Below are 26,351 nucleotides of genomic sequence, written 5' to 3' on the forward strand. Positions count from 1 at the left end.
AAATTCGTCGTTGCACCCCAATTTTAGGAGAAAGGGGGTGCATATGACCCTTTGCACCCCCCTGGCTACGGGCCTGGTACCAACCCGGTCCCATTCATGTACTTATATTGGTTTCGGCTTCATGATTTACTATATTTCAATCTAAATAATAAAACAAGACATTCGTATATATATACCCTTTAGCCTGCCAAACGGCTGGACCAAATGGGCTGAAATTTGTTGAGGAAACCCTTTAGTACCACGTTTGTGACATAGACTTAAAAAATTCGAGTTTTTTTCAAAAATTCGAGTTTTTTAATTCGATTTTTAAAAATTTGATTTTTAAAAATTCCACGGGTAACGCCGGGCACTTCAGCTAGTATTTTATAAAGTACGAATTTAGAAAATTGATTTTCGCTGCATCCGCCTAGCTAGCTCGTCCAGTGAAAGAAATTCCTAGCTATCTAGAGTTTAGAGTGCAAGCTGGTGGTTTAAAGAGAATCTAATTCTTAAAGGAACTTATAACTCCCCTCATACGATAATCTAAAATCCTTACATCTGTCTGTGCAGTATGCAACCTTCTTCTTTTCAACACTTTTTTGATAAATAATCTTTAAAAACCAGTTTTTAAGATGGTATCAACAATCAATAATTGCTTTTTTTTACAAAAACAAGGAAAATTTTCTGCAGTGCTAACCAGAAAACTGTGGAATAGGAAGACGACTTTAAAGCAATACTTAAGTTTATTTGAAGTTGTTACAAAGCAAATAGTTTTATTAAACACTTATTAAATGACTAATTAACTTAAATGGGTCTGTGTCCACTGAGCATAAAAGTCGTCTTCGTATTCCAGAGCTTTCTGGTTATCACTCTATTCTGAAAATTGTTATGGCAAATAAAAAAAAAAACAGTAAATGAAAACACACACAAATATAAAAAAAAAATTATGCTCGTGCAACCTGATGATGTAGAATATTTAATTTCAAATGAATTCCAATGGTCAAAGGTTGAAAAAGTTTTGAAAAAGGTTTACAGTTACTTAGGTATAAGGTTGAAAGGAGGAGAGTATAACAAAAAAAACTTATTTGAGGCGAAAACTCCAGCTCTTAGCAACTGTAAAATTTTGAGAGAAAAAAAGGTTTTTCTATTCTGCAAAAGACTGAATGAATCGTATCCTAATATTGAGTTGCATTTACTAGAGATAGATTTTAAGAAAAAAAACCTGTTTTATGTCAGATTTCTAAATTAATCTAGGTTTTTTAATCATACACATTTTGTAAAAATTCTAATCTTAAAACCAATTAACCAGATTAAACTAGACATAAAAAATAAGATTTTAATTTGGGCTGTTCATAAACTAATCAAACATCTATCTATCTATCTATCTATCTATCTATCTATCTATCTATCTATCTATCTATCTATCTATCTATCTATCTATCTATCTATCTATCTTCTATCTATCTATCTATCTATCTATCTATATATCTATCTATATATCATGGAACAGCTATGCTATATATCTAAAATCTAAAACGGAAGAAAGATATTGTATTACAAATTATATTTTAAACTATTTAAACAAATTCTTCGGTCAAACATTATTTGCTAATGTATCATGTACAAGAGCACACACACTGTACATAAACACGATCTATGTACATATCACAACTTTTGTTTGCAAATTAAATCATTCTAAACTTTATCAAAGCTCGAAAAAATTCCGAAAAAATATTTGAAAATGAAGATTTTACTATTGATAATAAAGCATGCATCCTAGATAAAATGCAATAAATATAGATGCATAAATAAAGTACATTTAATAACTGTAAATTAGTATTTTTTGTTGTTGCTTGATGCATGCAATTGCACATAATACACTGTGAAGAATGAAAATTATCAGATATTTCTTCAAAAATTCATTGACTGTTTAAATAATTATTAAAGAAAATCTGCCCAAAATCAAACTCAATTAATTTCAAATGGCGTAATAAACAGAGGCCCTATTAGAGGAGAAGAGGGGGGGGGGCGGGGTTAGATTAAAAAATGGAATTTGGCGGTAAAAACAGAACAGATTAAAATTGAAAATAAGACTAATTTGTGTAAGAAAGTTTCAAAATTCTAGGATTCCATTCTAAACTATTTTTTGCTTATAATTTCGATTAGGTGTTCTAATCTGATCTAACTTTGATATAATCTATAATATGACCTGAGCTGAAAACTTTTGAATTGTTGATATCGAAATAATGCTGTCTTGTTTTTCTTTAGTATATTTAAATCTCTAGTTTTTACCGGAAATTTTCTTAGATGCGGCATTCCATCAGAGTGGTGTATGCAGATTCCCAATGCAGCCAATCAGAAGCCGGGAAATTTGAAATTTTGCGCTCCATTTAATGAAAGAACTCTCATTGTTCAATATCCAGAAGGGATATCCATAGAAAGGGGAAAAAAGCATCAGCTTAAGTAGAAATCAAAAGTGGCCACAGCGGATGTTCAGATTAAGCGATCGGTATTAAGGGTATCACTATCAAATTCTAAAGTTTTTATGTCTAAAGCCAGAACTTTTATTTTGTGAATCTTGGAATCAAGTATTGATCTCCATCTATGCAGAACTCGGGATCAAGTATTGATCTCCATCTATGCAGAACTACGTACGACGGGTTAATTTTATTCCTCTTTGATATCCCGTATATGCTCTTTTACCCCGCCGGGATAACTAATATAAAGGGATCAAGCAATAATCCTCAAATTTAAAAGTCCCCTTATTAGATATCGAGCTCAAGCATTCAACACTCAACACAGAAGATCCCACCTTTTAAATAATCTCTTGTCATTTTTAAATTTTTTTTCCATTTTGTACTTAATGAAAATTTTTAATTCTCTTTCTGTCATCAAAATGTTCAAAGTTTTTTCTTATATCTTTTATTATCTATCCCTCGGTCTTTTGCATACCTCATAGGCTTTCCAAAAAGCTAAATTTTATCAAAATCTGACAAGTGAAAGTGGGTCAAAACAAAGATTTAGTTTGTTACAGGCAAAAGCAGTCATTCAGGCAGTGTGNCCTCCTCCCCCTAATCTGGTTTCTCCCTGTAGATGCCTGCCTAGTGCTTCTAGGTGCAGCTTTAAAGCTAGTTTCCAAACATCTAATGCAAAAATAATAATATTTTTATTAGCAAATTAAACATTTTTGGTCATAGCTATCAATCATTTAAAATTTGCTAAAGTAAAATTGTATTTTTTGTTTTGTGTGAGGATTAAGGCTGGATGAGTAGCCCTGGGTCCTAGACGACCTGTTACTCCGGGACAGCAGAGTTTCACAGGTGTGTTGCTCCCGGGCCCTAGACTCGGATCAAAACATTTTATCAATTAACATTTTTAATTTTAAACAGCTTCGAAAATAAAAACTGTTACTGCAAAAAAAGTGAATGAATATTACGAAGAGTGTCCAGGGCCCAAAGAGATGAAGAGTGGTGCGCCGTGATGCCGGCGGTTTCTGAGCACCGCGGTGGAAAGATGTTCCCTGACGCTCTCTCCCCTCATCAGTCCACTACTACAGGTGGATCAGGTGCCTAGACTCTACGGCGTAAACTGATCAACTCATAGTGTCTACGCGGTGTTGTGTAACTTAAAGTGTGGGAAAAGGACAGAAAATCCACGAAATTTGTTCATATTGGCACAATTAATAATTGACAATTATTGATGAAAGGTAGGTCCAAATTTAGAATTGTAGATAATTCGTAACTATTTTATGGTTTTCAATTGAATTTTTTAACATATACTTAAATTGGACACAGTTTCTTGTTACAATTAGGCTATTAATTACACTTAATTAGCAAAATATTAAGAAAAAAAGACTTTTTTAAAATGTGTTTTTTAATTTTTAGATTTTATGCACACGCAGGGTTTACTGTTCAAATGATTTGTGCTTTTTACGTGTTCTTTATCAGTTTTTAATAGAAATCTATTATTTTTTGGAATTCACTCTCCACTAAAAAAGCTGTATTTTTTCGGACAGTGTACTGCAAATCACTGCAGTACACATCGAAAGCTTAGTTTGAGGGTGAATTATTATTTATTATGGAAAATCTTTTTTTTGTGATATTTTCATCGCTACTATTCTATGCTGCGTAGAAGGCCTAAATAAATCTAGTTGAACTATTTCTAAAGAAATTTTAAAAACCTGTTTTTGATCTTTATCTTCTTTTTCACTATCAGGCAACATGACGACGCAGCTTTGATGATGATAAAAATCCGTAAATTAAAAATTAAATTTTTTCCTAAAATTGTGAATTTTAGGATGGATCCTAGCAGTTCTCAGCACTACACTTTAAGGCAGAATTATACAACCACAATCATCTTTCAATAAATACTAAAAGTTGACATTTTTTTAAGGTTGCAAAAAATTTTATATTATAATATTAATTTTTAAAGTTTAAAAAAGTGAACATAAGAGATTAAGATTATAAAGAAATATTTGAATTGAATTTGAAAAAGAAAATTTTGATTCTGTTTTCACATCTTTTTAAGCTGATTTGATCTGTTTTCTCATCTTTTTAAGCTGATTTGATTTGTTTTCTCATCTTTTTAAGCTGCTTTGATCTGTTTTCGCATCTTTTTAAGCTGATTTGATCTGTTTTCTCATCTTTTTAAGCTGATTTGATCTGTATTCACATCTTTTTAAGCTGATTTGATCTGTTTTCTCATATTTTTAAGCTGATTTGATCTGTTTTATCATATTTTTAAGCTGATTTGATCTGTATTCACATCTTCTTAAGCTGATTTGATCTGTTTTCTCATATTTTTAAGCTGATTTGATCTGTTTTCTCATATTTTTAAGCTGATTTGATCTGTTTTCTCATATTTTTAAGCTGATTTGATCTGTTTTCTTTTTATTGTATTTCTCAGAAATCATGATGTTTTCATCAATATTTTCTATTGTGTATTTCTATTCGAAGAATAATAACCTGGTAAAAAAACACATTTCACAGTTTTTATGATTGATTTTTTCAGAGGCGTATTCAGGGCTATGGGGGCTAAGCCCCCCTGGACCAGTGAAATCTATTAATTTCAGGGGGTTTTCAGGCCCCAATGGGTGCTGAGCCCCCCCCCCCTGGAAAGAGAAAAAAAATTAAGCCCACCCTGGACAAATTCCTGGATACGCCCCTGATTTTTTTATACACTTTAATATAGATGTTTAGCATATATAGTTTTAAATTTATTAATACAAATTAAAAATCAGTGTGTATGTTTTCAAAAAGTTGTATTACAACATTTTAGTTTGATTCATTTTTTAAATAAAAACTATACAGCCGTCAATATTATGCATTTAAGCCTTAGATCTTTGCAAAAATTGTTTTAAAATATAAATTTGATTATCTAATGGATAAAAAGGTCTTTTTACGCTTTTTATTTCTATGAATTAAGAATATATTTAAATTTTAAAGGGACTGTAGCGTAATGTGAAGTTAGTCGAAGATAATAGTTTGATAAGAGAAAGGATTAAAGAGTTGTGAATCGAACATTTTGTAAATAGAGGCCCACTTAAGTTCCTGTAAGCAACACTTTTGATTTCGTTTAATAATAAACCATTTAAATTTTCCTCTATTTCATTATTAAATTCGTAAATATTATGTTGTTTATTAAGTAATTCCTAAATTCTTGTTTTAAACAAATAAAAGAAAGGACACAGTTTTTCACACTTGGGATTTAAGCAATTCCACTCTTGTTGTGAATAGAAGTAACTGAGGGGGGGGAGGGGATTGATTAATACTTCCCCCCCCCCCCCCACCGTACTCCGGGACCCAAACCCCGGCTTCCTAAGTTCCTCAATTGTATATGTTAGTTTTAGTTATTCGATTATTTCTTATTATTGCACTTTTTAGACGATATTAATGGTAGAACAATCTTAATTAAAGGGACTGTAAGCGTAATTTTTAGTGACACTCCATGCAAAGATAGTAATGCCTGATTTACAACGGTACCCTTGAAACTTCAATCTGATGAGAAATGTGGAAGATATCTTCGGTTTCCTGACTCGATGTGAATTTATTCTTTGCTTCTTATAAGCATAAAATGCGCAAGTCACTTTTTTAAGAAAAAAAAATTGATTTATTGATATCTAATTCATACTTGATCAGATAAAGGTTACAAGGGTACCGTTGTAAATCGGGCATTGCCATCTTTGCATGGAGGGCACTTCAAATTACGCGTAAACAGTCTCGTTAAGTAAAAACATTGGTATTGCACTTGTAAGATTAAGATAATAAAACAGACTAATTATATAAGGAATTGGGAAAAAAGGTGGATTGAGACTAGGACAGATTGAAATAAGGACGGATTGAGACTAGGGCGGATTGAGACTATGACAGATTGAGACTAGGACGGATTGAGACTAGGAAAGGATGAGACTAGGACGGATTGAGACTAGAACGGATTGAGACTAGGACGGATTGAGACTAGAACGGATTGAGACTAGGACGGATTGAGACTAGAACGGATTGAGACTAGGACGGATTGAAATTAGGACGGATTGAGACTAGGACAGATTGAAATTAGGAAGAATTGAGATTAGGACGGGTTAAGACCAGGGCAGATTAAAATTAGGACATATTGAGACCAGGACAGATTGAGACTAGTACGGATTGGAAATAGGATGAATTGAGACTAGGATGGTTTACACTAGGACGGATTAAGACTAGACGGATTTAAACAAGGAGAGATTAAGCCTATGACGAATTGATAATAGGGCGGATTGAGACTTGGACGGATTGAGAATAGGACGGATTAAGATTTGGACGGATTAAGAATAGGACGGATTAAGAATTGGTCGGATTAAGACTATGACGGATTAAGACAAGGACGGATTAAGACAAGGACGGATTAAGCTTATGACGGATTGAGAATAGGACGGATTAAGACTTGGCCGGATTAAGACTTGGACAAATTCAGACTTGGACAAATTAAGACTAGGACGAATTAAGACTAGGACGAATTAAGACCAGGACGGATTGAGAATAGGAAGGCCAAGACTTGGTCGGATTGAGAATAGGACGGATTTAGACAAGTACGGATAAAGACTTTGTAGGATTGAGAATAGGACGGATTGAGAATAGGACGGATTGAGACTTGGTCGGATTGAGAATAGGACGGATTGAGAATAGGACGGATTGAGACTTGGTCGGATTGAGAATAGGACGGATTGAGAATAGGACGGATTAAGACCAGGACGGATTAAGACAAGGACGGGTTGTATAATCTGAATATCTCCAGGTGGAATAACTACCTAGGAAACCTAGGAACTGTATTTGCATCTTTACTCCGACGTGAACTACTAGTTGATGTCACATTAACAGCAGAGGGACGGAGTATAAAATGCCACAAGGTGAACTAAACTTATTAACTACACTGCTTTCTTCATTTACAACTTTTTTTAAAGTTTAAAGGGACTTTCGACGTTATTCCAAGTGTCCCTTTATTTAAAAAGAGGTGCACGTTGCATCTATAAAATGGATAATTTCAAATCAATTTTAAAACAGATATTGGTCAGAATTTTTCACTTTTCATGATACAAAAGCGGTTTTAGACACGCAAATCATTTATGTTGTATATCGACAGTTCTTTGTGAAAAGATTTTTCAATGAAAAGCCAGTATTTAAAGTTTTTTTAGATTATAAAATACGATGGAAATCTTATTCTTCGTACAGGTTGTTTATCTTGAACTTAATTAAATCGTATTTAAATAGAATATTTTTCTGTCTTTTTTAACTTGTGTCTTTTTTAAAAATTTGAAATTTAATGTCATAAGTTTGATAAACAGTCTCTTAAAACTATGAACAAATATTATGTAATTTTTTTTCCTTTGATTTTGTGAAATATAACTTGATTGTAATTAAATTTTACTTTTTTTAACGTATTGTATTAATAATGTTGCTTTTTAAATGTTGAACAGTTAATCAATTTATCATTTCTGGTCCAAAATGACGAAATTTCACAATCTTTTTGTAATCAATTGTGTCATGTGTAATAAGTTGGATCGTTTACAGATTAAAATTCACGTATAATTTTTCCTATCAATGCACCCAGTCACATTATAAGCCAAAAGTAATTAAATTTGAATTTAAATCATATATTTTACAAAACTCTCTTTTTCGAAGAACTATAGCTGATAAGAAATTCGCGGTGGAAATCCTAGGTGTAAGTTTATTTTTGTAAAAAGATAACAGGAGAAGATGTGATGTTTCAAAGGCCTACCCGCTTTTTCTATGTATATGCAATATGAGCAAATAAAATTTTTTGATTTCGCAGATTTTCTGTTATCATTTGGGGACAAATTATGAACTTTAAAGACAACATTTTTTAAATCTATCCATCCGGGGCCATGAACAGGAACAGACAAAAAAATATATGTTTTTCTATAGGTTGTATTGTCGGCCTGTAGTCCGTACTTCGAGCAGCTATTCTTAGAAACTGATGCACAGGTATAACATCCTTTATAGATACAGATTTCACGTCAAACTAAAGTAAATCTGTACGCCAGATTGATATCTAAACTCTTCTTATTAAAAAGCTATTGAGAAGAACAAAAAAGTGTTTAATTTCCAATATGTAAGCGATAAGGTAGTTTTTCTTATCCTTGTGTGTATACTCAAAACTAGAGGTGCTACGAGGTACCAAGAGTTGTTTTGTTTGCAATGAAATAGGATAATCAGTGGTCCTCCATCAGTGATTCAAAAGTTGCACCCCCCCCCCCACCAGCGTTTCGGATCCGGATCCGTATCAGGAAACGTTGATATGGATCCGGGTAGCGCCAAAAATTAACCAAAACCATGGAATAAATAAATCAAAATGGTTCGTAAATGTATTATTTACATGACGAAAATTTTTCAAAATTATCTTTAATAATTTAATGTTTACATTTATATAATAGTAATGACGACATTTTTAACTTTAGGATTACTATAGTTTATAAATTATAACCTTGCATAACATTTAAGAGGGAAAATCCGATTCACAGAATCAAAAGTTACCTCGGATCCGGATCCGGATCCATCATCACGGATGCGGATCCGCGGATCCGGATCCGGATCCGCATCAAAATGATACGGATCCGAAACAGTGCCCCCCACTTATAAAAACTAATAGCGTTTTTCCAATAACCTATTTTAAGCTGAGCTAGATATAGGCTTATTGTAGTTCTAAAATAAACATGACTAGGTCTACAAAAATGTATTTGCGAGGTCCTTGGTCTGACCTATACATGTCCTCCTAAACCAGACAATTTTACCATACTTTGTTTATTGATTGATTTATTAATTGGACTGTAGACATAATTTCAAGTCACGTGGATATAACGGTTCTGTCAATATTTCAGAAAGCTGTGACTTTCGATCACAATTTGACCCATTAAACATAATTTATTAAATACTTTTTTGTTGGCATATGCATTTTGAATGAAAATGTATAAAATAAAAAAGATTGTTGAAATATAGACGAAAACACGTTTCAAATCAAATAGTTCAGTGTGAAGTGACCCTCCATTTGTAGAATTCACGCAAATCTGCCCCTTTGCTAAAAGTAAATTCAACCTATCTGAAGCATAAAGCCTGACCGGCTAGTCCTGTCCATAGAGTTAGGTACAGTACAAACTGGGACCGGAAAGGTTGACCCGGCTCGGAAATTGAAATGTACTAAGGCTGCCCGTGAATTGCATTTCCGATTTATAGTTATTTTAACTTATCTTAAAACCACGATATCTTCTAAATTATTGCACATTAAAAATTAATAGGGTACGGTTGTGAATCGGTGCGCCCTTTTAAAATGGAAATTCACTGAAATTAACAACTTTGTTTTTGTTTTCAGCACCCCATCATCATTCTTCGGGATATACGATGGATAGAACTTCAACATATTGTAGAATACATGTACACAGGACAGATTAGCGTTGTACAGCAGGATATACAGTACATACTTCAAGCAGCAGAATCTTTACAGGTCAGTGGATACATAGAGTGCATGTAGATTTATTACAATTTACATAGAGTAAATATACAATGTACACTTTAAGAGTAAATGTGCAATGTACATAGAGTATATGTACATTGTACATAGAGTAAATGTACATTGTACATAGAGTAGATGTACAATGTAAAGTATACAATGTACAGAGTAATTGTACAATTTACAGAATAATTGTACAATTTACAGAATAATTGTACAATTTACATTGTAATGTACTACTTACATTGTAATGTACAATATACGTACACTATGTTACACATGTACAAACCTCTACATTATTCTCTGTATATTGTACAATGTACATGAATATTACTATATGAAGACACTCTGAGCAAGTACATACCTATTTACGTACAGTGCGTCCCATGTCATATACGATTATCTCTAAGCTTTAACGCCAAAATACACATTTATGTACTACACAAAAAACCTAGCATTTTATACATTTAAATTTTTATATAAGCCTTTTACAATTTTTCAAAATGGTTCATTCTTTTTAAATTTTAGTTTCAACCATTGCATTTTAGAGCTATATACGATCCAATATGAGTGCAGAGAAAGCCTGTATACAAATATATGAACAATCTAAAACCATTTACACAGCATAACATGACTGCAAAGTGGATTTGTCTCCGAATCTCTAAATTTATTCTTATCTTGACTCAAATAATTCTCTATTTTTCTATGACTCATTTATAGACATTTTGAGTCGCATTAAACTAAAATTAATTTTTATTTAGGATTAAAGTCCTTTTTAAGCTTTTTAAATGATCCATCAAATCTTTTAAAAATCTGATTTTAGATCCGTGGACTCGTGAGTCTCTCAGGGGAGGAGGATACTCCGGTTTCAGGGAAACCTTTCAGGCTTTCCAGGTAGATAGATAGATAGATAGATAGATAGATAGATAGATAGATAGATAGATAGATAGATAGATAGATAAATAGATAGATAGATAGATAGATAAGTAGATAGATAGATGGATATATAGATAGATAGATAGATAGATAGATAGATAGATAGATAGATAGATAGATAGATAGATAGATAGATAGATAGATAGATAGATAGATAGATAGATAGATAGATAGATAGATAGATAGATAGATAAATAGATAGAACGTTAATTTTAAGTAATAAAAAAATAGATAAATACATAAACACTTCAACAGAAGAAAGATTAAATAAATTACGAAGAAAGTTATAGAGAAGTGATAACATGAAATATTTGATAATGATAATTTTACACTTTTTCATTTGACAAGTTTTAATGAATAACAATGAATAAAAAGCCTTGAATCGGTTGAAAGCTTTTTAAAGCCCCGCCCTGGTGGATTGAAGGCGGAAATGGAAGAGGGGGGAGGGTGCCTTCTCACCCCCCCCCCTCCCATCCCATCCCATCCCGTGTAAACAGAATTAAATAATTTAATTCCATATTGTTGACATCTAATATATACTTATTTAATACTTCCTACACACAGATTTAACTATGTATGTATAGACGTTAAGTTCGATAAATTTATCTACAGTGGTCGTCGTTTATATCAATACAATGAAGACGACCACGACTGTACTGACGTAAAATTTTGCAAAACTTTTGCAAAACGTACAGCTCGTTATTCGTAAAACATGACAAAAATTTTACTTCTAAATAGATTCACTGTATGATACTAATACTCAAACTTAAGAACATGCATCAAACAAGTTAATAGATCATGTGACCAACCTATTTAAATGGTTTTTGGCTACAGGCAAAATTCCTGCTTTTTTACTACTGTGCACATTAGTGCCCATAATGAAGGACAACTTAGATGACATTGCTATTTGCTANTCACTGGATATTCGAAATTATTGAATATAATATACTCTGTATATTAATGTGATATATGCAACCATATGAATATCATGACAACAATCGGAAATTTTCTTATATACTCCGCCAGGAGTCCTGAAAATAATCCTAACATAAACATAAACATGTAATGTCTTATCCATTTTATGTCTTATCCATGTATTATCTTATCCATGTAATGTCTTATCCGTGTAATGTCTTATCCGTGTATTGTCTTATCCATGTAATGTCTTATCTATGTAATGTTCTATGTATTTTCAAAAAAATTTATTTAAACAAATTTTAACTACACCATTTATATATGTATTTATATCTTTGTGTGTGAATAAATCTTTATAATAATAATGTAAATCGTCTAGTAGTTATTATTAAACAAACAGAAAAATATCTAAAGCTAGATACGTATTTCTTTCTTCTAAGTAAAGGAATTTAGTCTCTGCCACAAACTCATATTTTCCAATTCCTTTATCTTTTTGACTTATTGTCGTAGACCTTAGATATTTCAAAATATCAATTCTGTTAGATATAATATAATCTAAGTTTGAAATATCAAAGTATTTCAAAGAAATAGGGATAAGAAAATCTGAGTTTGGGGCAAAGAATCAATTCCTTTGTTTTTGGTTTAACTAATTTGTTGAATTCACGAAAATAAAGAAAAAGAAAACTAGAAAGTTCTGAAAGAGCAAAAAGTTTAAAACTTCCATGATGGCGAACTAATGACTAATTAAACTATCAGAATATTGCAAAATGTACCCACGTCCTTGTGTTTTATGTGAATCCTTGAATGCTAATCATTTCAATATTTTTTACAAAACAATAAAACTGATTTCAATCAGGAAGTAAAATATTTAAGTTTCTTGTGCGTCTTTTATTTTATGTGAACTTTATGAGGCATGGCCATGTCTAATCAACCCTCTCCCCTCGTAAAACATTTGTTTCCTGAAATTTTGTGATTATTATCTCTAGAAATTTACTTCTAAAATTAGGTTGAAAAATAAACGCAGCAAATTATATCAAAAATCAAGACGACATTCAAGACGTCCTGCATACTGTCATGTTTCGTGGGACACCCTGTAGCTAAACTGAGTATGCAGTGTTGTGGACAAATTCTTTAGGATTCATTTGAGACATATAAAACGTTTCCACGATGTATAATTACTGATTTTGAGCGCAAAGTCGATGTTCAAAATCATGAATTTTGATGGGTACGTTTTCAGAATCGTTTTTTTTAATTATTAGATAACGACGACGAAAAATATAGTAAAAATTCTACAGTAAACTATAATTTAGATGGTTAGGAACATAGTTCTCAAAAGAAATTTGTCAATAAATCAAAGTTAGAACTAATTTTTTTTTCTTTTTCATCATAATGTTAAATTTCTTATTTTCTATAAATTTGTTCGCAGATTTCTTCAAATTCTTTAAATGTCGTCTTTTCAATAAAAATTCCTGAAAATCTGCAGAAAATCTTTGTGTTCAAAGATAGATTATAGAAACTAATAATTGAATAAGATTACTTATTTTTGATGATATGATTAATTTTTATTTCTCAACCTGTTCCTAAACAACTAATTAGTTTACTGTAAAATTTTGTTTACATTTTTTGTCCTTGTTATTTGATAATAAAAAAAAACACAATTCTGAAAACTTATCCACCCAAAAGTACGATTTTAAACGTCGACTTTGCGCTCAAATTCAGGATTTACAGATCTTTAAAAAGTTTTATATGTCTCAAATGAATCCTAAAAAATTTGTCCCTAACACTGCATACTCAGTTCAACTACCTTACATAGCCGGTCTGTCCCTTTAAGTGACCCTCATATTTATAAACTGGCATGTCCGATTTGCATGCACACACTTCTTCTGCTACCGTTACAATAGGGGCAAATTATCCAGAGCTGAAAACTTTAGAATGAGATATCCTTAATCTGAGTATCCAATGAACACACTTTTTTTTTTCTTCTTAAACCGTTCTTTCTTGGATATTGTAGAGAAAAATCAAAAACCAGTTTTTTTCAATTAGAGAGTCCCTCCCGTTTCTGTATGTTAATCTTAAATGGCACGCAAAATTTTAAATTTCCTGGCTTCGTGTACGCGACTCTGATTAGTTAAACTTTATACAGTTTTCAGGATACAAGTACAAGATTAGGTTAGTCTCGAGATTAAGAAAAAGAAAGGATCAAGCTTAATCTCAATATCCACAATTCCAATTAAAAATTACAATTTTGCTCAATTTGACCGTATTTAATATATATTTCAAATTTAAGTCAAAATTAATTCCTTTATATGCAGTATGCATGCACGCTGCATACTGCACACTGCTCACTGCACATATTGTTTTGGGGCCAAATATTCAATATCATTAGGTTACACATTAAGACGAAAATGAGCGAAAATTTTTCTAAATAATTCTTTTTATCTATTTGTAAAAATAGCACAGCTAACAAAAGGCTGTCAGATATTATTGACTAAACAATTATTTGAAAAAGTTTGCTGTTGTGCAGATATAAATTCGTAAAACTTGATTGATAGAAATGAAGTTACAAGACAAAATTACATAAGATTGCCACCGAAACATGTTTTAGGGCAATCCCCTTTCTTCCTTTTTAGACCTACATTTGTAAGTGCCCAAGTCAATGCTTAATGTGTATACAAATATGACAGAAATAACTACTGTTTTTCATAGAAAACGTGTTTCTAGTATTCATATTTCTAGCAATAATATCAGCTGTAAAAGAAGTTACCCGTAATCTAAAAATACCTTCAATACAAAGACGGCAATGTCCGATTTAGAATGGTTCTCTTGAAACCTGATCAAGGATTAATTAGATATCAATGTTTTTGTTTAATCAAATTGTTCATTTTCAATTGCGGAGTCTCTGCGAAAGCTTATAAGAAGCAATGGAGAAATCAGAAACCTGCATAAATAAAGACTTGTCCAGTCAGAAAAACGCATTTTTGATGAGATTAAGGTTTCAAGGGTAGAACTGTAAATAAGATATTGCAATCTTTGTATAGAGTCTCTTAGAGATTTATCATAATCTACTATAAAATTATCCAAGAGAAACAGAAAAATAATATTCATTTTGACCTTAAAGGGACCGTTCACTTATTTGGGTAATTTCAAGGTAAACTAAACAGCCTATTCGTTGTTGATTAGCATTAGTCTTACTTTTCAAAGACAACTGTGGCCGTAGATAATGATTTTACCTTAGCTATAGCTCTAAATCTTTACTTACGATAAACTTTTCGACTGGTACAATTTTTATTTGAAATGTTTGTGAAAAAGTATTTGATAGACTTTAGTACCATTTAGTTTAGGTAATCAGTACATTAGTACCATTTAGTTTAGGTAATCAGTACATTAATACCATTAAGACTAATTTTTTTACTGTACAAAATGCATTATACATATATATATTATACAAGGCTTTTAGGGCGCTTCGCGCCCATCTTCTATTTAAATTGTGAACATGTTCTTTTTGTTTAAATTTTAAAACAAAGAAGAACAAATTTTGCGGATTTTAAAAAAAATCGCGGATTTTCAAGAATTTTTTACAAAATTAAAAACCTTTAAAACACATTTTTTAAAAATTTTTTATCATTCATAAATCTTCCCTGTGGTCACGTGATGTCCCACAAAAAAATTGGGCCCGATCGGTTCAGACGTTTTGACGTTTATTGGATACAAACAAACAAACAGACAGACAAGCCAAATTTATATATAGATTTATATGAGATAGATCGTTCTCCGGTCATCATCTTTATTATGTTTTGTGTGACCCCTTTACAAAGGAAGAACGTGGTTTTCGATCTATAAGCGTACCTAATATAATGTTACCGGACACAATGCCGTTAACAGTTAGAGTTTGTACCCAGTAATCATAAACAAAAGTTCTCCAAATAAAACCACCACTTCATTTTCCACTTGTCTTACAGAAAAGCAAAATATAAAATTTGCATTTTTTGTAATTGCATACAGGGTGACTCACAAAACATGAAGGTTGAGAGACTACTGGAACATTGTCTTTGAAATAGTTTGCGGCATTGCTTTATTCTTGTTGTATGTTGCAGTGAGAACCGGGAGAACAGTCCTGAAGATTTACGAGTAAACGAATCCACTACTCCGTTGAAGAAACGCCGGTTTACCCAGCATTCCGATACATTAATCTCCTCCTCCCTCTCCCCTTCTCCTAACCCTCTCCCCTCCCCTTTTACCCTCTCATCCTCCTCTCCCACCCAGTCCGAACCCATCTCCGAGATTAAATCCGACCCCGAGGATTTGAGGTTGAGTAGCGTGACTCCGGTACCAAGGAGTGAGGGGTCCAAGGTTCCAACCTGGACTCAGACACAGCTACAGGAGGCAATAGAGGCAGTTATAACACAGAGAATGCGCTTTACTCAGGTAATAGGAGGTGGAGGGGAGGGTTGGATAGGATTGTGAGTTATGGGGAGGATAGAATGGGAAAGAACAGCGAGGGAAAGGAGGTTATGGGATGGGTGGGGAGAGAATTGAGGGCGTGAAGGAGTGTTAAGGGATATGGAGGAATGGGGTTAAGCGGTGAGTGAATAGTGAGTGATGGAGTCGAAATATAGGGAGGACAGGAACCGAATAGGTAGGGATGGGATGGGGAGATATGCGGAGAAATGGGAAGGGTGGGATGGGTTACGGAAGATATGGGCAGGAATGGGGAGGGATGGGAGAGGTGGGAGGGATAAAGCGATCAAGGGAGGGATGAGAGGGATTAGAGGGAAGGGGTCAGATAGAGAGGGATAAGGCTCGATAGAGTGGGAAGGAGAGGGAGGATTTGATGTTTTAGAACCGGGACGAAAGAGGAGAAGAGGATTGAAAGCGTATTAAAAAAAAAAAACAAAAGAGAAACCATTTTTACGATCTTTTTATATTTAAGCATAAACGTGCGCCGTGTGGCGTCACAGCAAGATCTAAAGATGTCGAAAGTGTAAAAAATTTCGTCTTTGTTCACTGTTAACCCAGGCTAAAAAGAGTTACATGCACGTTACAGAGTGTTAACATTACCACCTAGAGACGATACTCCTGGAGGCCTGGAAGGGGGGGGGGGGTGAAAAGAAGGGAGGGTACGTTAAAGGTTAAAGTTTGAAACCTTTTCTAAAAAAAAGAAATCCTGTTTTGTTAAGGCGAGCTGTAAATATGGTATTCCTAAAGGGACACTCTACGATAATATTCTTGGAAAGTCTAAAAGAATGCAGGTTAGTCTTAAAGGAATTATCAACAAATTTCTCAGTCACACTTAGTATGCAGTTTATAATTCATAATCATTATCTCAATTTGGAATGTAATAAATGTAATAAATTTAAAAAATTAATCACTTTTCACCACTATTATACAGAATCAATAACCATTACAAGACTTCCAGAGATGTCCTTTAACTTTGTAACGTAACTTTTAGTTTTTAACCTTTAAGGGTAAATGCATGGGCTAATTTATTAATGCATAGATTAATAACAATATAGATAGAACATTAGATGTCGTCTTTTCAAGATTTAGGCCTCAGGATTTTTTCCAATAAACCTGAGGCAGAAGCCCAAAGGAGTTACGCGCATGCTCTCTGTCTGTCTTGTAATTCAACGCGGCATGCGTTTAACTCCTTTGGGCTTCTGCCTCGGGGTTATTGTAAAAGAAAAACCCCTAAATCTTGAAAAGACGACATCTTGTGTCCTATCTGTATTGTTATTGATCTATGGATAAATAAAACAATTGATTTAAACACTTGAAGTTGACACTTTCAACAAAGGTCAAAATTATGCTGTTCGAAATGGGGGGATATTTATAGATTAATATTTTGGACAGATTTTTCCTCATTTCTTTTATGATTTGCATATTTGCATTAAAACTATAAGATTAGACTGTTTGTGAAACCATTTACTTAACGTATATTTAAATATGCATTTATCTACGTAAATATATATATATATATATATATATATATATGTATATTAGGCTTCCGGTGCGCTTCGTGCTCACCTTCGATTTTAACTTTTATCGATTTTTTGGCATAGATTTTGAAAAATATATAACTTTTAAAGCAAATTTGTTCCACTCTTGCCATCCAGAAACCTTCTCTTTGTTCAAGTGAGGTCCCACAACAAATTTGGGCCCGATCGGTTCAGTCGTTTTGAAGTTTATCGGTTACAAACAAACAAAAAAGAGACAAACAGACAAACAAAGTATAGAAGAACACCCACTCAATTTTGAATTTTGCAACCAAGCTAAGAACATTCCCGTTCTTCTACCAAGCTCCCAAATAAAAATTTTAGACGAAATGATCAAGAGGTTCTTGAGTTATGATCGGACATACAAATAAACATGACAGACATGTCAAAAAACATTCAGTACAACTTTATGTTTATAGTTCTTCGTAATACGCATAGTATTGTCTATCAGTTTGTTGATTTTTGGGTTTCAACAATTGTCAAACCAGCTGAACCAATGTTTTGTTTTTAATCGGACCTCACACATGGTATCCCTCCAAAGAAGAATTATGGACAGTCAGTATTTAAAAAATGTTGTCTCCAAATATAAAAGTTTTAATGATTTATGTTGTCTCGCAATATAAAAGTTTTAATAATTTATGTACTTTGATATTCTACGATGGAGAGAATAAACCATCTCTTTAAAGAAACCTGTAAGCGTAATCTCAAGTGACCCAGCATAAAAAGATGGCAATGCCCGATTTACAACTGAACCCTTGAAACCTTAATCTGATAAAAGATGTGGAAGATACCGTCGTTTTTCTGACTCGGAAAAGTGTTTATTTCTGTGAGTTTCTCTTTAGCAAGAAATGCGCAAGTCACGTTCGCAATGATACCGCAAATGAAAATAAACAGTTTAAAGAAAAAAAACATTGATATCTAATTCATATGTGATTAGAAAAAGCTTTTAAGGGTACAGTTGTAAATCGGACATTGTCATCTGTGCATGGAGGATCACTTGAATCTACGCTTACAATTCCTTTAAACAAATCGGAACATTTCTAAAACTGCATTTCAAATCCAATCAAATCCATATACGAGCATTTGAAAGAATTCATATTGTATACTCTCAAATGCAGTTTATATTTTGACATGGTAAATCTGAATCTGAGAAGACTGTTAACTTGAAAAAAGGTCAATTTGCTAAAGGTTGAATTCCGCTTTTCCCCCATTACATTTCAGTCTACAACAGATTAAAGATGTCCCAAAAAATAAAAATAGCAACCTGAGATGGAATTTAAAGAATTTGAGCCGCGGTTTAAATCCGCCAAAACCCGGTTTAAATTAAGCGCCGGCTTAAATCTTGAAACATTTGATACAATTTTAAGTAAAACCAACCATATTTAAACCGTGGCTTAAATTTAAACCGCCGCTCAAATTCTTTAAATTCGGCCACCGATTATTTTTGAAGCTTCGAAAATTTCGATGCTTTATAAATTTACTAGTTTGGAAACCCAGCGCTGCCAAGTTTACTAAAAATTACTCCCGCCATTTACCCGCACTTGAACGATTTTTCCGGAAAACGTAATTTTCGCTATTAAAGTCGACCCACTCAGCTTAGAATCTTAAAACCAAGCTAGGAACATGCCGTGGGTCTCCCGAGTTCCTCAATAAAAATTTGAGGCACATTGGTCCTGGGGTTTCCAAGTTATGATCGGACAAACAAACAGTCAGACAAACAAAGATTACTACTTTATATATATAAGATAAATGAAGTATTCTCGGCAAGCAAAACAACATTTTAGAAAGGCAGAATCGTAAAGTTAAAATTTTCAAAATCTTAAATCTTAGGTTTAATGGATCACCCTGTATAATAACCCTTTTTTTGAAGAATTTAAGATGAATGTAAAATTATGGATACGTATAATAAGGCCCTTGTGTATTTCGCAGCTCCATCTTTATATCTGGATATATTTTGATGATTATATTTGTAAAATGCATAGAACTGCACTTAGTAACATTTACATTCAAGGAAATTATTTAAGAATATGAAAATAATAAAATCCTTCCTTTCATGGATAACTAAACACTTAATAGACAAGGAATATGTAATAAAAAATAAAAATAAAAACTTTTTCTTTTTCGCCTTGCACTATAGTTTCTTTTTTTCTAGTTCCTTTTTTCTAATTTATAGTTCCTTGTTCCTTGTTTCTATTTTCTTATTTATAGTTCCTTTTTCATTGTTTCTAGTTCCTTGTTTTTAGTGCCTTGTTTCTAGTTTCTTGTTCCTTTATCCTTGTTCCTGGTTCCTTGTTTCTAGTTCCTTGTTTCTAGTTCCTTGTTCCTTGTTTCTAGTTTCTAGTTCATTGTTTTTAGTTCCTTGTTCATTGTTTCTAGTTCCTTGTTTCCAGTTCCTTGTTTCTAGTTCCTAGTTCCTTGTTCTTTGTTTCTAATTCCGTGTTTCCAGATCCTTGTTTCTAATTCCTTGTTTCTAGTTCCTTGTTTCTAGTTTCTTGTTTCTAGTTCCTTGTTTCTAGTTCCTTGTTTCTAGTTCCTTAGTTCCTTGTTCTTTGTTTCTAATTCCGTGTTTCCAGATCCTTGTTTCTAATTCCTTGTTTCTAGTTCCTTGTGTTTCTAGTTTCTTGTTTCTAGTTCCTTGTTTCTAGTTCCTTGTTTCTAGTTCCTTTTTTCTAGTACCTTGTTTATAGTTTCTAGTTCCTTGTTTTTATAGTTCCTTGTTTTAAGTTTCTTGTTTCTAGTACCTTGTTCTTAGTAAAAGTTCCTTGTTTCTAGTTCCTTGTTCCTTGTTTACAGTTCCTTGTTTCTAGTTCCTTGTTCCTTGTTTCTAGTTCCTTGTTTCTAATTTCTAGTTCTTTGTTTCTAGTTCCTTGTTTCTAGTTTCTTGTTTCTAGTTCCTTGTTTCTAGTACCTTGTTTTTAGTAATAGTTCCATGTTTATAGTTTCTTGTTCCTTGTTCCTTGTTCCTTGTTTCTAGTTCGTTGTTTCTAGTTCCTAGTTCGTTGTTTCTAGTTCCTTGTTCTTTGTTTCTAGTTCCTTGTTTCCAGTTCCTTGTTTCTATTTCCTAGTTCCTTGTTCTTTGTTTCTAGTTCCTTGTTTCTAGTTTCTAGTTCCTTGTTTTTATTGTTCCTTGTTTTAAGTTTCTTGTTTCTAGTACCTTGTTCTTAGTAAAAGTTCCTTGTTTCCAGTTCCTTGTTTCTAGTTCCTCGTTTCTAGTTCCTTGTTTCTAGTTCCTTGTTTCTAGTTCCTTGTTTCTAGTACCTTGTTTTAGTTCCTTGTTTCTAGTTTCTAGTTCCTTGTTTTTATAGTTCCTTGCTTTAAGTTTCTTGTTTCTAGTACCTTGTTCTTGGTAAAAGTTCCTTGTTTCTAGTTCCTTGTTTCTAGTTCCTTGTTCCTTGTTTCTAGTTCCTTGTTTCTAATTTCTAATTCCTTGTTTCTATAGTTCCTTGTTTCTAGTTCCTTGTTTCTAGTTCCTTGTTCCTTGTTTCTATTTCCTTGTGCTTGTTAAAGGTATTGTTCGCGAAAAATGAAAGGGGGTATAGGCTTACGGCGAAAAAGAAGCGCTTTTGATTGCTACTACTCTTACATCTATCTGTTGCATCTATAAGGAGAAAATTGTTAATAACTACTAATACCGAAGAACGTATTCCCCCTTTCATTTTTCGCGAAATAGAAAGAAGGAACAAGGAACTAGAAACAAGGAACAATGAACTAAAAACAAGGAACAAGAAACAAGTAACAAGGAACTAGATTTGATTTGTTTGGAATTAAATTGATTTGTTTACAATCCGAGTTGAATTTTGCATCTTTCTGAATTTGTATGGACGCCACGTTCTTTGGTATAAGTCGTTTTTAACCATTTTCTCCTTATAGACGCAACAGATAGAAGTAAGATTAGAGGCAATCAAAAATGCTTATTTTTCGCCGAAAGCCTATTCCCCTTCATTTTTTCGCGAACATTTCCTTTAAGTTCCTGACCTATTCGTATATCCTAGTTCCTTGTCAGAACTTGAAACTGCATTAATTTTATCCTAATTAATTCAGATGTTTGACACTTTAAAGACTGCCTATAAAGGTTCCTAAATGAACTTTAGAATAGATTCTCGTCATTCTCGTCATTCAGTTTAAGATAGAAATTAATTCCTTTTGGAGGGATTTTTACAAAGAATTTTAGATCTACTGAAACCTGCCTGTCACACATATTACTTCAAACATGAAGTATAAACGTCCTTTAATATAATAAATTTTTCACAAAAATTAAGACCGATTTTTTCGGTAAACTTAAATACCTATACAGTGTGTTCCAATAAACATGACAATTGAACCCTATCGCGATTGAGTTATTTTGGTCTAATATAGAAGGGAGGTCCCCCCCCCCCCTCCTTATAATTTTGTCCCTAAAAATTGAGATAGGGGAGTGTGAAACATGACCCTAGTCCAACTTTTCAATTAGACCTAAAAAAATTAAACCTCGAATTTTCATGGTTCATATAACTGCATGCCCCTTTTCGATCCGCCAGACATTTGATAGAGAAACCACAAGTGAAAATATTCATTTTTCAGCTAGAAAAACAAGGATATCTTATTTATCCTTGATCAGAGTACCGATGTGTATCGGGTATGCGACTCGAATAAATAGGTGGTCATTTGAAAATATCTCAACAGTTTGTTTTAGCGACAAAGTTTTGACTAACTTGTTATTTAGGTGCTTGATGATCTCGGCTTGAGTGAGCTTGAAGATATGGCTGTACTGGAGTACTGTTGTGAAGTATCTAATATGCCGTACAATAGGAAACAATAACAACACAATATAAATCAAAAGCAAAGTTTAGGGAAAGAAAAAGCTACATACTTTGATGGTAAAATTGTTACTCCAAGTCCAAACCTATAGTTTTTTTTTTCTTAGTTCTCCTAGTTCTCCTAGTTCTCCTAGTTTTCCTAGTTTTCCTAGTTCTCCTAGTTCTCCTAGTTCTTCTAGCTCTCCTAGTTCTCCTAGTTCTCCTAGTTCTCCTAGTTTTCCTAGTTCTCCTAGTTCTCCTAGTTCTCCTACTTCTCCTAGTTCTCCCAATTCCCCTAGTTCTCCTAGTTCTAGTGCTCCTAGTTCTCATAGTTCTTCTAGTTCTCCCAATTCTCTCTATCCTACCAATTCTCAAAACTTGTTAAACTTCTGATTTGAATAAAGCATGTCATTGTTATTCATTTCGGCGTAACCATGTTACGCCTTTATAAAAATGGTCCAGTAGGCTTGCCATGAATGATTTGGGTGGACCNGGTATTGTTTGGAGAAGGGAGTTGTAGGACTGGTAAGAGGGATGTTATTTATCCTGAAATTCTAAATATTTTATAATTGACGTTTTGTTTTGTCAACAGCCACTATCCGTATGGTTCTATTTGATGGTTCCTCCGGAATTGTTTAATTATATTTTTCAAGATTCCAGGCCGGCTCCAGGGCTAGCTCTCATCTCAGGCTTTTTAACGAACTTAACTCGGAGATATTTATCTTCAAAACTGAATTTAATCTCGAGTTGAATTTAGATAAATTTATGTCAACATTGTCAAGAATTTTACTTTCATACTGTTGGATTAATGTTCCAAGAACTTTTTACAAGATTTGTGCCCGTGGAGAATATATACAAGAAACCCTATTTTTGTTTACATTCAAAGTGTACTGCAGTTTCTGGGCGGAATCAAATAGATTCTAGTACTTGATAATCTATTTGGGAGGAATGTAAACAAGCTCTGTATTGCATAGGTCGACTATTGTTTATAATTTTCCCTGAAACTGCAGTACATTGAATTTTTAAACAAGATACAAAGGTTTCCTGCCCCCCCCCTTAGTGTACTGCAGTTGTTGACGTGTTGTTGTGTACTGCAGGCGGACCAGTAAATCCTTGAGAGATATCATCTCCTTTATCCAGAGGTTGAAGGGGGAGGCCGGGGACAGAGGTTTTAATATGTCCATGAGACAAGGGTTCAGGTAAATGTCGTATTTATTGCAAGGGACACTAAATCCTCATATGACGTCACTGATTCTTAACTAACAATCATCACATTCAACAAGCATTGATTGTGCTAACAAGTTTAAAGCTAAAAAATGGAATTCTAATTCAAGTTTTCAATTTTTGAGTTCGTTTATATTTTGGGAGTCGCAAAATATATTATTCTTTAAAATAAGCACTGACGTCATATGAGGATTAAAAGTACCATTGCTATAAGGGTCGTCTTTATCTACATTAGAGCGCATCCAGGAGTATAAAGGAGTATAAAGGAGTATAAAGGAGTATAAAGAAGTTTAAAGGAATATAAAGGAGTATAGAGGAGTATATAGGAGTATAAAGGAGTATAAAGGAGTATAAAGGAGTATAAAGGAGTATAAAGGAGTATAAAGGAGTATAAAGGAGTAAAAAGGGGTATAAAGGAGTATTAAGGGGTAAAGAGAGGTAGAAAGGAGTATAAAGAAGTATAAAGGAGTATAAAGGAGTATGGAGTATAAAGGAGTATAACTATAAAGGAGTATAACTATAAAGGAGTATAAAGTAGTATAAAGGAGTATAAAGGATTATAAAGGATTATAAAGGAGTATAAAGGAGTATAAAGGAGTATAATTAGGATTATAAAGAAGTATAAAAGGGTATAAAGAAGTATAAAGTGGACGCAAAAAAGATTTGTTGGGCTTTAAAATGTTTATCTTTTTTATCCTTTTAAAGAAAAATATTTTTAGCCTTTTTAAAAGAATTTTAGAATCTAAAAAACCTATTTCCAAACATTTTATATATTTCATTTAAACTTTTCCTCAAATATTAATATTTTCTTAATGTAAAAAGGGTTGGAAGATTTTTTTTGCGGAAAACGACCAAAAAGAGAGAAAAGGCCGATCTTTAATTTGACACTGCACAACAAATACAGAAAGTTGTTAAAATACAAAGTTAAAGCAAAGTTTAAAGTTGTTTTCATTTTGTTACTGTTGCTAATATGGCATTTTACGATGGTTTTACACCCTTCAATTAAATACGCATCTACGCAAAATAGCAAACATATATACGCACACGAATCGAAGGCTAATTATAGTTTTTATTCTTTTGTTGCATTTTGAAGTGTAAAAACCTCACGTACATCTTTTTCTAAATGCATACTTTTTATTTGTAACCTATTAAAAATAGGTAAAATAGTTATACAAACTGTATGGGTTAAACCTTTTTCAGGAAAAAAGGAAATTTTTATTTAAAATTCTTTCAGATGGTGGTGGGCTTTTACAAAGAAGCATTCTATAATCTCCCTGTACTACGAGAACCAAGGAGCAGAGACAGAAGATAAGAAACCCGTGAAACCTGTAGATATAAAACCAACCTCCTTCAGTCCATCCAACACTCCTGGCTCTCCTCTAAACACTTCATCCCGCTCCTACAGCTCCCCCCTTCGCCCCTTAACTCCTGAGGATACTGTATTGAATCTGTCCACCACACCTCTTCACCTTCCTCCTTCCTTCTCCCTCCTAGCTCCTTTCCTTAATATGAATAATCAAAGTAGATATTCATCCTCGAAATGCTAGCCTCGAATTTGAAGGGGTCCTAGGGACCTCCCAGTACTTTAAAGTAACCCCTTTAGGGTCTGAAATACCTAGGAACTTTAAAGGACTGAAAGAGAAAATTTCGAACCTTTTTGAGAGCTTTCAAGGACACCTTTTACCATGCATTTCAACACAGTAGCTTATTTCTTAACCTCAAACCTGAAAATCGGCCAAAGGCCGGACGAGAGTATGGCCTGTGGCCGTTTTTTGTTACATTGAAGCTTATTTATCTCATATCTAAATATAACTTTAACGCATAAGTGCCAAACACAACTATATCCATTCTTCAATGTCCAGTTTTTTCTGACCATTTTATTTGTTGACAAATGTTTAAAATTGTAAATTGTAACTCACCTTCCCCCCCCCCTCCTTCCCAAATATATATATATATATATCTTTGCAACCCAATGTCGTAGACATTAAATATGTCAAACTATATGAATTGAGTTAGATATAAAATAATTTAAGTTTAATATATCATAGGTTTACTTCATCAGGTTACTAAGATATAGGGATAAGAAATTTGAGTTTGGGGCACAGACTCAATTTTCTTTCTCCTATTTAAGATATAAATATAGTTAAAGAGTAATAATCACTATTTTGCTGTTAAAAAAATAGCGTCTTACCCCCCATATTGAAATTAAAAAAGAAAATGTTTATTAAAAATATATCCCTCAGTTAATCAAATCATTTTTAAAGTGGCATTTTCAGTACAAAAATCATCTTGTAGATATCTATATTTGTATTTGTTATAAATTGTGTGTACATTGTGCAACTTATACACCCAGTTTAGATGCTCGTAACATTCCAGTAATTTTGTCAACCTAGCTCTAACACAGTCTTAGATCTTGGAATTTCCGGACCAAACGTCGGACCAGAATCAACATTTTTGAGAAAATCAAACTTTTTAAAATTGTTAGACAACGTCAATTGTCGGACTAAAACTGTCTTTTTAAAGCTAAAATTTT

General features: G+C 33.0%; 1 protein-coding gene across 2 annotated transcripts; it reads left to right on the forward strand.

Annotated features, from left to right (window-relative positions):
* Window positions 1-3,463: 3,463 nt before the first annotated feature.
* On the forward strand, window positions 3,464-26,351 carry LOC111697961 (protein abrupt). Of its 2 annotated transcripts, none has more exons than XM_023468144.1 (11): window positions 3,464-3,544; window positions 4,276-4,311; window positions 7,249-7,360; window positions 8,397-8,456; window positions 9,838-9,969; window positions 10,799-10,869; window positions 15,921-16,251; window positions 17,004-17,075; window positions 22,522-22,607; window positions 23,692-23,793; window positions 25,053-26,351. In XM_023468144.1, the coding sequence occupies exons 2-11, from the start codon at window positions 4,277-4,279 to the stop codon at window positions 25,363-25,365; spliced, it is 1,314 nt and encodes a 437-aa protein (XP_023323912.1). In that variant the 5' UTR covers window positions 3,464-3,544; window position 4,276; the 3' UTR covers window positions 25,366-26,351. The 2 variants fall into 2 exon arrangements, with proteins under 2 accessions (XP_023323912.1, XP_023323911.1); XM_023468143.1 differs by having other exon boundaries at window positions 3,471-3,685.

This window comes from Eurytemora carolleeae, unplaced genomic scaffold, assembly GCF_000591075.1.
Source record: "Eurytemora carolleeae unplaced genomic scaffold, Eaff_2.0 scaffold111, whole genome shotgun sequence".
In the NCBI taxonomy this organism is placed as follows: domain Eukaryota; kingdom Metazoa; phylum Arthropoda; class Copepoda; order Calanoida; family Temoridae; genus Eurytemora; species Eurytemora carolleeae.

What these genes read in the sequence shown, in the direction of transcription:
- LOC111697961 (XM_023468144.1), top strand. Translation starts at nt 4,277, where the DNA reads ATGGATCCTAGCAGTTCTCAGCACTACACTTTAAG. An exon ending in TCTCAGCACTACACTTTAAG is followed by an intron (nt 4,312 to 7,248) that starts GCAGAATTATAC and finishes GAATATCTCCAG; the next exon opens with GTGGAATAACTACCTAGGAA. An exon ending in GGAGTATAAAATGCCACAAG is followed by an intron (nt 7,361 to 8,396) that starts GTGAACTAAACT and finishes GTTTTTCTATAG; the next exon opens with GTTGTATTGTCGGCCTGTAG.